Source organism: Rhineura floridana, chromosome 4 (assembly GCF_030035675.1).
Source record: "Rhineura floridana isolate rRhiFlo1 chromosome 4, rRhiFlo1.hap2, whole genome shotgun sequence".
In the NCBI taxonomy this organism is placed as follows: Eukaryota; Metazoa; Chordata; class Lepidosauria; order Squamata; family Rhineuridae; genus Rhineura; species Rhineura floridana.
The window spans coordinates 164903153-164917136 of NC_084483.1; the positions used below are offsets into that span (position 1 = coordinate 164903153).

The following is a 13984-nucleotide window of genomic DNA, read 5'->3' on the forward strand; positions in this document are numbered from 1 at the left end:
TTTGATTTGTCATGGTAATTTTGAACTAATTTTGAAGAGAAATAACTGTCATTAGGATTTACATGTTGTAATGTAAAAATTAAAATATAAGCATACTTTCTTAAAAACTTATTTATACATATACATATAGTATAGATACAATAATATTATATATATATAGTATAGATACAATAATAAATATTATTTATACATATATAGTATAGATACAATATTAAATGTATAAAATTTATACATTTTTCAAAAATGTACAAGTCTTAAAATATATATATATATCTAAGTGTATCAGTATATATACATATGAGATAACATTTCTCAGGAAATACAACATTATAATTTTTATTTATTTATTTATTGCATTTGTATACAGCCCCATAGCCGAAGCTCTCTGGGCAGTTTACAACAATTATAAACATTAAAAACTATACAAATTTAAAAACACATTTTTAAAAAACAATTTAAAAACACATGCTAAAATGCCTGGGAGAAGAGGAAAAATAAATTTTATAAGATACAAAATAAAAATAGAGACATTAAATATAACACTGTAATATAGGCAGATTTATACCCCAAATTTTCAACACTAAGGATACAATCCAACTGGCATATATGCTAGGCCAAAGGGATACAGGATGTGGCAGAGGAAGGAAGGAGGAGGAAGGGAGTTGGTGCAGCCATGCAGCTGGTAGAAGTCCCCCTCAGGTGCAGCCACAGCACAGCTGGGGAACTCCGTGTCCACCTGGATGCAGCTGGGGCCCAGCCAAGATCAGTGTAAGTGGAGCTGATGTAAGGCCCCAAAAGGGGTGTTCCAGGTATGTGTCGGGACCAGAACCAAGAGAGGCGAGAGATTTATGCTGTATGCTGAGCCCATTTGGCTTGGTCTTGCAGCCCGCTCGGAAAAGGGGTGGTGGAAGGAAACATTAATTTCTTTTCCTTCTGCCGAGCTCTGCTGGCACAGCCAGTGTCCTCCCCTCCCAGAGGCTCCTGAACACAGGTAGGATGTGGTGGCCCCTTCTGCTGGCTCTGCTTCCACCAGCCTCCACCAAGTTGGATTGCACCCTAAGGGATTTAAGCTGTGTCTGTACTCATTTACATTAATATTTGCAATTACATTTATATCTCAGGCTTATAATATACCCAGTAAGGTGTGTGGTTGCACATTGTCTTCAAGTTTATTACTCCAATGTATAGCAAAAAACTCCATTTCTTGATAAATGTATTATCCTGTTGCCTATCCTCTCTGACCCTTATATAGTTTGTACGTTTTGTTATATAAATCATATCCCAGATCTTTATGATCCCTTCATCCAATGTAGGTGCTCTAATTTTTTCTCAGTTGGATGACATAACTATTCTAGCCATTGTCAAAACATGTATAATCATTTCTTTGTCCTCACGGAGGACCAAATCTTTAATACAGCCAAATAATATAATCAGAGGATCAAGAGGTAGTCTATAACCAGTAATAGTTTCAATCTCAGCAATTATATCTGTTCAGAATTTCTTTATTTTAATACAAGACCAAAAAATATGTTTCATATCTATATATGTGCTTTTACACCTTTAACAGGAATGATCGGCATCAACGTAAATTTGGGTCAGTCTAGCTGGAATTAAATACCAATGAGAGATGAACGTTTATTTTTTTCCTTTTTAATTGACACTTAATGTCATTTGGTAGATATTTTGCCAAATCCAGTTCCAAACATTAGATGACATTTGCTGGCCAAGTTCAAATTCCCATTCGATTTTAAATCTAAATTTAAATTTAGAACTTATATATAAGCATATTTTCTTACCAACATCATGTGACCACCTTCTTGTCGAAAAATTCTTGCTGCCCTTGTTATATGCTGTATTGCTTCCTTAAAAAATACTATGGAAATACTCTAAGAAAATAAGGAGCACAAATTTTAAAAACATTCTTATAAAAACTAGTGAGCTTAGTATACTTTTAGATGCTAATCTATTTGTAATTATTAAGCATCAGGAATAAGCTTGCTGACCCCTGCCAAGGGCCACAGTACTGCAGGGCTTACCTAGAGTGAGAAGCCTCTGGCCTGTGGGCCAATATTGGCCCACAAGGCCATTTGCCCCCAAACCATGCCCACCTCCCTATTACTTAACCTTACCGGTGATGTCAGCTGATGGGAAGGAGGACAGGGTTTAATCTTGCATTGGCTGCATGCTTGTTTCCCAGCAGGGAACAGGATCACACAGCTATGGCAATAGGATTTAATCCCTGCTCATCAGCTTCGCTCTTCTCCTTTAAGTAGGTGGGGGGTTGTGGTGACTGCCAGACACCCAACTGCTTGCTTAAAGGAGAAGCAGAGGTGCTTTTCTTTTGTACCTCTGACACCCAAGTATAAAGGAGGCATGGGGAAGATCAGCTTCCCCACACTTTTTCCCACCCCATTGCTGTCAGTGCCACTTTCTGCTCTTTGTTCCGCCTGCTGCTGCTGCTGCTGCTGCTGCTGGTGGTGGTACTGCTACTACCATCACTCCTGGGACACATAGAGTGTCTCCTCCCTCCCCCCCCCTGCTGTTTGCTGCCGCTTCAGAGCAGGGTGGAAAGAAGAAGTGCGGGGAAGATGGGAAAGGGCTTCCTAGTGCTTCTCCTTTCCATGCCTGATGCTGCCATTGCTGCCATAAGTGGAGGAGGGGATGAAGGGAAGAATATCTCCTCTTCATCCCCATCTTCTGTTGCTGTGGTAAGAGAAAGCAGCCTGCATTTTAAGATGAAGACTTATTTCTGGCTTCCCTCAGCAGCAAGGCTGATCCTGATAAGGATCTGGTGCGTGGAGCCAAAAAGATTCCCTGTAGCCACTTGGCTCCGCTGCTCCTCGTCCTTGTGGTTACTGTTGACCTGCCTTCTCTGAGTATATAAGCTGTATATATAACATAGATACAACAGCTTCCTTCAGTTGGCTTGTGCTGTCCCTCTGGATGAGTGTACAGGGTGGGCCGAGAGGGAAGAAGCATGTGAATGGAGAGCAGGAACAGGAGGAGGTGGGTCCAATCAGTAAGAGGGCCTTCTGAAGGCATCATGGCCATGGGTCCTCCAAAAGATGGGACTGGCACTGATTAGTAAGCAACAACAGAATATTACATTTATGGTAGTTGAATAAAGTGGGGAAATTATATATACTTAGAAGAGCTTACTTCTCCCAAAGATAGAAAGATTACAGCAGAAATGAGCTAAGTATACAAATATAATGGTGCTCCAGCTGTAGTTTTTAATGCTCAAAGCCAAAACAGAAAAAAGTGACACAGTCCCTTGAAAAGGAACAAGTATATATTAAAAGATAACTTTGTACTATCATCACTCCTTATATAATGTGGACTTCACCAGGTGCTTATTACCAAGAAGCTTGGGTTCAGTTGGAACATGGCACATGCCTCAGAACTACGTGACTAAGCTTTGCTCTGTGTGCAATGAATGTAGCACTATTGCCAAACTAGTAGAAGTAGTAAACATTGGCTCAGGGTGACTACCTTCTTGAGGCATGGGGTTAAGCAGGAGTATCGGCTCCAAATACATGCAGATGTCTAATTAGTCACCGGAACCTTGACCATATATAATGTAAGCCCATGCATAACATAAAGACAGCAAGATTTAGGAAATGGTTTCCTAAATATTGCTGCCTTTATGATAACTGGAAAGTGGGGCAGCCTGATCAGACCATGTGGCACTGGTCCTGATAGTGCTGCACTGGCTCCCAGGGAGCTGAGGCCCAATTCAAGGTGTTAGTACTAGCATATAAAGCCCTAAATAGCTTGGGATCCAAATACCTAAAAACAGCACCTTCCCTAGTATCGACCATCTCAGGCTGTTTTTATAATGTTTTGAATTTTTAGAATGCTTAAAAATATTTTTTGATAAATTACTTTGCTGATGTGTTTGCTGCCTTGGGCTTCTTCAGGAGAAAGGGAAGAATATAAAATCCAATTAGTTGTTGTTAAATAAATTAAATTCCCAATAAATCATCATCATCATAATCAATACTCTTGCATTGCACAAACCAGTCACCAGGTGCATCTAGGTTTCCATTTCAGACCTACTAGACCCATTGGGCCCCTCTCTGCTACACATATAGCAAACATTAGTCTCTCCACCTTCACTGATTTCTATCTCTGTTGAAGAATGAATGTAAACATGAGTTTAAGTACTGTGTATTGTCTTGCATTCACTAATCATTTTGTTATTCTGTAACACTGCAGTTGGTGCTTCAAGCCACAAAACAATTTTACTCACTGTCCACTATTCTAACTCAAGTAAATAAATAAATATAATTTTATTCAAATTTATCTTGAAATGTATTGGTCTTTTGCTAATTCTCCCAATTAAGTCAGAGTGTACTGGTGAAGTCCAATAGCCACTTTGGCATGCAACAATCTCCAAATTAAAGATCCCCCCATATACTTCTGAATACAATAAATAATAACAACAACAATAATATTATGATGATGTAACTTGCAAACTTGCTTACACATGATAAGCAGGGACACAGGCAAGCCTGGTAACATGCTATAGTCTTCAAATTTCTCATGCACGCAGTATAGGTGGAGAGGGGCAATAGTGTAAGGTTTGTAGATGGGGTTTTCAAATATAAATGAAGTGTACATCCAGCAACCATCTCATGAATATTTCTGTGCAAATATTACCTTTGTGAAATACATTGTGCCTATTTCTAATCTGCATCTCTACTCTCTGGTTACATTTGCACTCATGCAGACCCAATGGAGGACTACCAATGGAGGAGGACTAGGAATATGTGAGTACAGATCCCTTTCCTTGTTATGTATCTTCCTCAGAAGCAGGATCAATACCTGGACTTGGAATGACCAGTTGCAGCAGATAATTGGAGAAATATACAAGCTGCAGCAGCACTGGGATGAATTGTTCTGTTACTAAAATGGGCAAACCATGACCTCCTCATTGTGCCCTCTTCTAGGACTTCAAAATTACCTGAGAACTTATTGCTTGCATTTTAATGTAGTATTCTTCTAAGACCAAAAGCAGACGCTTCTGGCTTGTGACGTTTCTATACACTCGCTTGTCCACAGGTGTGTTTGAATCCAGAAAATCCACAAATATGGGTGAATCTTCCATCAAGTTGTCTTTTGTCCAGAGAATCTATAAAAATAGCCTCATTGTTTTACACAGTAATAGGCAGCAATTATGCTTTCTACAAAAGGCTTGTAGATTTATGTATGATTCCTTATTTGATACCTCCATCATTCAGTCATCTGGCCCTTACATGTGTCAAAGACTTTATACATTCTAATATTTCACAGGTAAAAATATAATCGCTGCACAGAATTGCTGTGCATGAATGATGAGATAAGGGTTGGAGGAAAGCAATATGCCTTTGCAGATAATGGTGGACCAACAGAATACTGAGCAATTACGTATGTGGTAGAAATAGGAAAGAGGAACTAGAAATTCATGCAAGGAGATGGCTCCAGGTTACAAAAGCAATGAGGCAGCCCTTAGCTGACATGGCAAGTCTCTCTCTCTCACACACACAGGAATGGGAATGCTCCTCTAGTTAAGGCAAGCTGCAAAAAAAAAGTGTTGCCTCAAACTTCAATGACTTAAAAAATGATACCTCTTGAGCCAGTAACTTGAAACTGGCATGCATGATCTCCCTTAGGTCTACAAATGTGCCAAATTTCAAATCTCCTACTGGGAGAAAGGGTGGGATATAAATCAAATAAATAAATAAAATCCAATAAAAATTGCCACAGTTAAAGCAAGTTAAAGTATTGAAAACTGATATATTTATACTTTTAAGTTTAACTCCATTTTTTTCCAACAGGCATATATATTTCTTCAAATTTTGGTGAAAACTGATGTGCTTTATTATTGAAGAAGATTTGGTGAAGTTCATTTTTGTTGAAGTTCTGAGCAATTGTTCAAATGTTAATTAAGATTTTCCTGCCCCATTACAGTGCACATTCAGTTTCATTCTGCAGCCAGAATACTACCAGTGCTCCAGTGCTTGTAGGGGAGCAACCTAGTGGATTTATGTACAATGCCCATTCTTTTAGTTATGGAATATGACCTCTCAGGGAATGAGGGAGCGTGGAAGGTACTGGTGGGGAAAATGGTGGGATCAGGGTCTCATTCTGCCTTTCTCAAAGCAGAAACGTGGCCTAAGGCCACAGATCTCTGTGCTTTTTTCCCTATTCCTCAGATTGGGGGAAAGAAAAGAAAACAAGAAAAAGGTGCTCCCTACTGTCTTTCGGGGGAACAAAAAGAAAGAAAAGACTGGAGAGAATTAGAGGAGTCTTCTGTGCAAGAATTGTTCATAATCAGCTAGAAAAGGACAAATGATCCATCTTTTAAAAAGACAGCCAATGTGGTGTAGTGAGTAGAGTGCTGGATTTGGAATAGAGAGACCAGGGCTCAGATCCTTCCTCAGCAATGAAGCTCACTGGGTGACCCTGGGCCAGTCACTTTCTATCAGCCTCTCCTATACCACAGGGTTGGTGTGCGGTAGGGAGAGGAATAGGATCATGTTAAGCTGCCTTGAGGACTTTCCTTGAGAAGGAAAGGTAGGATAAAAATACAATTAAAAATTAGAAGAAGTTGTGCGTATACTTGGCCCATTTGTTTTTGTCCCCTGTTTGTAGTTACTTGTTCATCAGAACATGTGTTCATAGCAACAGAGGAAGCAACTTGTACCTGTTGACTTGCTAGCTTCCTTCTTTGCTATTTTAAACAAATCATAATGATAATTATACTAGCATAACAGTTTTCTCATTGTAAAAAATTAAGGGTCCCCCCCAAAAAAGTATTAGGGGTTAGGAGACAGAGATAGAGAGCTGAGAATGATTGGCTAAATGTGGTTTTGTGCAAAGGATTTTTTTTACCATGAATTCCTGTCATTCTGTGAAGAAGATGCTACATATGTACCTCCAGATCAGAGGGCTCCTTTTCCATGTAGAATTAAAAGGGGGCTAAAGCAGCCCTGCAGCTGGGGGGGGGGACTGCCCCTAGACCTGTGTTTCACCCTCCCTAGGATTTTTGGGGTGGAAATCTGACTTTAAACAGCTTGTTTTAAGAACAGGAGGAATTTAAGAATAGGACCCTCTGAAAAATTCAGTAAATAAGGCAGGGTGAGTACACAACAAAAGCCTCATATGGGAGAGCCCCCCAAAGTCTGCTCGTTCCAGACTTTTCCTGACTGAGGATGGATTTTTCATTATCACAATTACCCTATCACTTAAGTGATCCTGAAACAATCAGCCTCTATAGTAACATGACCCTTGAAGATTTTTAACTCTTTTTTTCTTTTTTAAGATGTCTTCAAAGTTTTTTAAAAAAATGTTTTTAAAGATGTTTTGTTTTAATGTATTTTAAAGTCTGTTTTTATGATGTTTTAAAGTGTTTTTAGTGCCTTTGTTTGCCGCCCTGGGCTCCTGCTGGGAGGAAAGGCAGGATATAAATTAAATAATAAATAAATAAATATTAGAACTTTGTATTATGGGCTGGAGTTAGACTCCATCCCTTTGACTTTTCTTTGCTCTGCTTTTCAGTTTCAGTTTCAGTTGTGTTCTTTACACAGCCAGCAATAAAGAAGCATGTTTGCCTGCAATAAGAGGTAAGAGTTTGTTAATTCTGCAGTTATTATGTAGAGCAAGGTTGGGTGCTTATTGCTAAAGGGTGAAATAAAGAGATAACTTAGTGACCTGTTTTCAGGTCATTTTTTTACCCTAAGTTACCCTTTACTCTTTTGAAGCACTCACTATACAATCACAGTGGCTCTTTTTTCTTTGTTTTCTTGAATACTTGATGGTAAAGGAATAAAACAGCTCTAGAGAAATAGAAACACTGTTGTGTGCACTACAGTTAGTTAGCTGGCTAGATGGCCACCTAGGCTGTGAGTTAGGCCTAATTTCTGATTTTCTCAATGTCTGCAGCACAGCATGAGGGCTTTTCAAGGTTTCTGGGCAGAAAAATCAATCCAGCAACCAGAAAAAAAATTCCAACTGCTTTCCACAATTACTTTCAGTTGCTTAGTTAGTCCTTTATATCAACCTGTTAAAAGGTTTTCCCTTGATTGTCCAATAGGAAAATCTAAAAGTCAGGATGAAGAGCATGAGTGGCCCTCCAGGAGGATTTAACAAACACACCCTAAAATGTTATTTTTCTCTCTACTCTTCCCTAAACTTGTACTATGGACAAGTTTGTTTTTCGGGTGGAATCTAAAATTGAGATACCTAATGCAGTGTCAAAGCCAAGCTTAGGACCTGATTGTCATTACCAAAGTAGTTCAGTTCATGAAGAATCTGAACTCAGGGACAGAGCAGAGGTGATAGAGGACTGAGATATAGGCAAACTCAGATTTTTGAGTCTGGTATTCTTGGGGATCTCTCAAAAAAGGGTGAGACACTTCAACTTCTCAGTTATAGCATAAACTGTTGTTTGTACATCTGGAACCCTTCAAAACCTTATCTTGTGTGATGTGATGTAGGAGATCTGTGAACAGGATCTCCTTAAAAAAATAATGATACCACTGGGGTTTCCCAAATCAGGATTATGGAATGGGGGTTAATTATTTTCCCCAGGGGTTTCTTGATTAAAATCCCCCCAGCTGCAATTAGATACAGGTAAAATTATTATACCCCCTTCCCCAGCACCATAGTCCCAATCCAATTCAGTCTCGTCCTCCCAAATGCTGTTACTGTTTAAAGAGCAAGAAATCCTAATCATGGATCTATCACATTACATCTAGTTGTGTTCTTAAACTTCCATCAAAGATGTCTCTTGTGGATGCTGACATCTTGAATCATTTCATGGAAGTACAGTGAGTACATACTGCCTATGGGTGAAGATCGCACTTGTATGTCAATGGAAATGCCATACAGCCATAAAGCATGTGTTAGACGAGTTCACAATGCCATAACGTGGCTGAATTATGGAAAGACATCGACTGTTTCAAAACAAACTTCTCATTCTATTTATAAATAAGATTATTTTTAAAAGTCTTAAGATAGGCTGATGGTGCTGAAGTACTCTTAGCTGTTGTATTTATTTGCAGTTGTGTTGTGTATTTTTATTATTCTTTTATTGGAAATATGGTAAGCCACCTTAATTATCTATTATGTTAGAAGTGGGATGTTAAACAAGCAAATGAATTTTAAAAATATATGAAAGCATTCATTGTAAAACACGCAATAAGCAATGGCATACACATACAAAAACAGACTTACTTTGAAATAGTTATTGACCTCATTTGAAAGAAATTGAAAGAAAATCTCTCGTTCTGCAGAGTCAATCAGACGATCATGGAAAACTCGGGTAGATTCATGCACAAAGAACAATGCTGTTGTTTCTTTTGAGACAATGACAGACTTGTGAGCTTGCAGCAATCCTTCAAGTACCTGATAATGATTTCAAGAGAAAGTAACTTTTTGGTTCAAAGCTTGATTCACATTAAATTTTAAATTTTTTAAACTGCTGTCCATTTTTCTTAATTTGAATTCTACATGGTACTATGCTGTTTTATTGTTGTTTTATATATGTTGATTTTTTTTTTGCAAGCTGCTCTGGCCATTGGCCATTGAAGGGCAGGGTATAAATTTCAGCAAATAAATAAATAAATAAATAATATTTCCATTGTCAGACTATAGAAAGACCTTATGAAGGAATTTCAGACCAAGGTTGTGGCAGAAAAAAGACTTCAGCCAGAGTACAGCTTGAGTGCAACTCCCATTTTACATGGCATATGTTCACTAATAAACTAATGAAGACCACTAATCAGGCCTGGTGCCTAAGGGCCCCTGAGGCTCAGAAAGGCCCCTACAGATCAGAAGGGCCCCTCCTACATGTATAGGCTGGGAGGGTGGCGCTTCCCCTCCACAATCCATGCCAGCATTGAGTTGCAGGGTGTGATTTGTGAAGAGAATTGCTTTATGCAGCAGAGTTTATTGGAGATATAAAAAGAATATGAAAGAGAGTGGTGCTTATCTTAAACAAAAATAAACTCTTTTTTTAAAGAAAGTACATGTGGATAGGAAAGCCTAATAATCTACACTAGCTGTATTCAAAAGGGAGGGAGGGAGGGAGAGAGGGAGGGAGAGAAATGCGGGAAGAAGGAGGATGATCTGGAAGTGATGATAGCCCTGAGAATATCAGTCTAACCGGAGGCATGCTTAAACCTGAGGAATGTAACAAGGAGAGAATTCAAGCAGGGGCCCTTTCAACTGACTAACTATATTGCCCCTAATGGTCAATAGATTCAGAGCACACAGCAAACCAATGCATTGATTGAAGTGAATCTTCCAACAATTTGCTCCATCCTCCCAGGCAACACCCGCTGCAGCTGGTGCAGGCTTAAATAGGTCCAGCCACCCCACCTCCCACATTGCTGTGTCAGCACACTGCATGTGCATGCCTGACACCACCCAAGATGGTTTTTAGGGGTTGACGCCCCTGCCATCATCTTGGGTGGTGGCAGGCGTACACACACAGCACACTAGCATACTGATGTTGTGACAGAGAATGCTGGGCCTATTAAAGCCTACACCAACTGCATTGAGGGGGTGTTGAGGAACATCATGATCCTGTGCCTGAGGGCCCATTCATGGCTGGTGCCGGCATTGCCACTAATGTATGAAGGAGCAATTGCCAGTGAATCTTTACCAATTGCACTTCAATAGTAAATTTTCTACATATGTCTCTGCTTGTTTAGACTGTTGGACAGTCTTCTCTCTTATCAATCTGCCCATCCACTAAGGGTGCCTCCAGACTGTCAACATTATATGGAAGGGATTCAAGCATATAGTTTTGCACATTTAAAGTGGATTAAAGCACTTTGTTGCCCTAATGCAGCAAATCAATTTTTTAAAAACCAGCTTGGAAAGTGATAGGAAAATACATTGAAAAGTGTGGGATGAAAGTAAGGGGAAGATGTATAGACACCCTGCAAGCAAATGAGGATGCAGGATGAATGCTCATTGTCATATGACCACACTGTAAACAAATAAAAACAAATGCTCAATAAAGACTGGACATAGTCTAACCAGCCCAAACGTTTTGTACAATGCTGAATAAATAGATCATATGGAGCATTGAGATGTCCTGGTGCCCAGCCATTTCAAATGCAGCTAGTGGTGACTGGACAGAGAGCCTTTTCTGTGGTGGCTCCTCATCACTGGACTGCTCGCCCAAAGGAAGCCTATCTGGAGACCTGGTTACTATCATGTAGGCACCAGGCAAAAACATTGCTTCCCTCCTGGCCTTTTAAGAACTGCTAATGTAAACATGTTAAACTTAGAGCAGTGTGAGTTTACTGTCTATTCGAATGGGATTTTGCTGCTTTAGTTTGTTGTTTTAATTTGTTGTATTAGATTGTATGCTTTATATTATTAGTATTATTATATTGTACTTTTAGTTTCTTACTACACTGTTAGCTATCCTCATGTTGAAGATGCCAGATATAGGGTGATATCTAACATTAGTCAGGGTAGTGCTATTGAAATAATTGATTTCAGTGGGTCATGAGTATGACTAACATTGGAGATCATCCACCCACTATATAAATAAATGTGTTCCTTGTAGAGCTCATAAAGGTGTGGCTATGATACCTAGCCTAAGACTCTTGGACAGAGTGAGATAAAAAATCCAAATAAATAGCAAACAAAATGAGGCTGCAATCCTATATCTACTTACTTTGAAGAAGCTCCATTGAACTGAGTGAGATTTAAGGGTAGACACATGTAAGATTGCACTGTGAGTTTGGATCTAGTATGGCTTGGTCCTTTATGAGAAAATAACCTGTGTGTGAACCTGAAAGATCATCTCAGCCCTTATACATCCAGTCATTCACTGAGCTCTACAGGTGAGGGCCTTCTGCAGATATCATCTTATCAGAAAGTATGTTCTGCACAACGCAGGAAGCAGATCTTTAGTGTTGTGGCACCTACACTTCAAGTATGTTTTAAGATGCTTTGTTTTAAAGATGTTTTGTTTTAAAAATGTTTTAGTGATCTGTTTGCTGTCCTGGGCTTCTTTTAGGAGAAAGGGTAGGATATAAATTTAATAAAATAAATAGCTGCTCCACTAAATTTTGTTGATTTAAAAAATGCTAAAAGATAGTGAATTCAAACTTTCCTTCCACCAGAAACCAAACCAAACCTTGAATTAGATAATCACTATTAACCAAAAGGTCTACGGACATACTACCCTTAACAAGCCTGATCTCTTATGATCTTGGAAGCTAAGCAGGGTCAGGCCTGATTAGTACTTGGATGGGAAACTGCCTGCGAATACCGGGTACTGTAGGCTTAGAGGAAGGCAATGGTAACCCACTGAATATCTCTTACCATGAAAACCCTATGAATATATCCAAAAAGATTCATAGGGTCGCCATAAGTCCTAATCGACTTGAAGGCATATAACAACAACAGAAAATTAATCAAAAGTATAACAATGCCTTGAAAAGGATGCATCTACAACAAACAATACAATTAATCATTTATAATTAATTTTCACAAAATAGCTTCAGTTAACTCAATTCATCAAATAACAGCTGTTTGGTATCTCAAGCTTATTCAGCAATATTTCAAGTCTATTAATGAAAGAAACTGCTGAAAGTGTTAATGGATACATTTTGAACAACCGTAAAGCATCCTTATGATAAGCCTCAACATCTTCTTATCTTAACAGACCTTGAAAAGATCTCGCAGATTAAATGTGTAATGGCATTTAGCTGGAGTGGGGCGCACTTTGTGGAGCATTCTATAGTACAGAGCAATAGAGGAGCATGTTAAATAGTCCTTGCATTTCTGAACTTCAACCAAGAATCTGTTGATGTAAAAGTATGTTCCTAGCCGCACCTACAAGAAACAAAACATGTAACTCTTAACAAAATGCTTTCTTTAAATAATAAATATATGCCAAATTATGAAGTATGTTTATATTTTATTACTAAGTTCATGATGAAGTTAATCCTTTATTATACAACTCTATTTTTACAAATTTATTTAATATACAACTTTATTTATTATGCAACTTTATTTTGGGATATTAGTACTCTCAAATATGCTGAAAAGGATGCTCCATGGAGTTAAATAAAGCAATCACATCCTGCACCCAGGGCTGTACACACTAGGGTTGCCAGGTTTAGGGCCTGAGACTGATCCTGTATCTTTAGGAGAAGAGAAAGTCAGCCAAGTGCAGGTGTTCTTGCAACACTGTAATGGGAAAAACCACAAGGTGGAATTCTCCCTTCCCCCTGCACATCTTTTAAAGATACAGAAGACCTCTTGGAGGCCTGGCCTGGCAACCAAGAGGTCTTCTGTATCTTTAAAAGTTGTTCAGGGGGAAGGGAGAATTCCCTCTTCTGGTTTTTCCCATTACAGTGTTGCAAGAACACCTGCACTTGGCTGACTTTCTCTTCTCCTAAAGATACAGGAACAGTCTCAGGCCCTGAGCCTGGCAACCCTAGTACACACAGTGCCATAAAGCCAGCACTTTGACATAAGTGTCACTGGGAAGAGTATCAAATATAGCAGCTGTAGGGATTGCTACAGTAGGGCCCCACTTCTTGGTGCCCTGCTTTTCGGTGTTCCGTTAATACGGCACCAGCAGGACAATCAGGACTCCCGCTCAAGCTGATTGCGCCTGAGGAGGGGAAGATCTGATCTTCTCCTCCTCTGGTGCAATCAACGGGTTAGGTTCCAGCAGTTTTCGCTTTCCAGCGGGGGTCTGGAACCTAACCTGCTGTATGAGTGGGGCCCTACTGTACAAGAAGCTAAATGGCTGGAATCCAAAGAGCAATTTTAGGCTCAGCAGTGGAATGTTTTACTCCCCTACACCCTTTGAACAGCAGACCCAAATAACTTTACATCTGATTTGTGAAAGTTCTCTTAGGCACAAACTAAACATGACATTAAGTGTGTGAATGCAATTAATTTGTACATTTAAAAAATCTAAATAACACAGCCTGGGAAACATGAACAGCCTTGGGGTCAG

At 39.2% G+C, this 13984-nt stretch overlaps 1 protein-coding gene and 1 pseudogene across 1 annotated transcript in view; one reads left to right on the plus strand and one right to left on the minus strand.

Moving 5' to 3' along the window:
* DNAH14 (dynein axonemal heavy chain 14) overlaps window positions 1-13984 on the minus strand; it is a 472613-nt gene that overhangs the window by 131997 nt on the left and 326632 nt on the right. Inside the window, exons 53-56 of the mRNA XM_061626120.1 lie at window positions 12679-12846; window positions 9220-9390; window positions 4967-5134; window positions 1797-1886 (exon numbers count right to left, since the gene is read on the minus strand). Of these exons, the coding sequence (XP_061482104.1) occupies window positions 1797-1886; window positions 4967-5134; window positions 9220-9390; window positions 12679-12846 (597 nt within the window). The remainder of the gene's footprint in view (window positions 1-1796; window positions 1887-4966; window positions 5135-9219; window positions 9391-12678; window positions 12847-13984) is intronic.
* On the plus strand, window positions 12177-12295 carry LOC133384658 (5S ribosomal RNA; annotated as a pseudogene).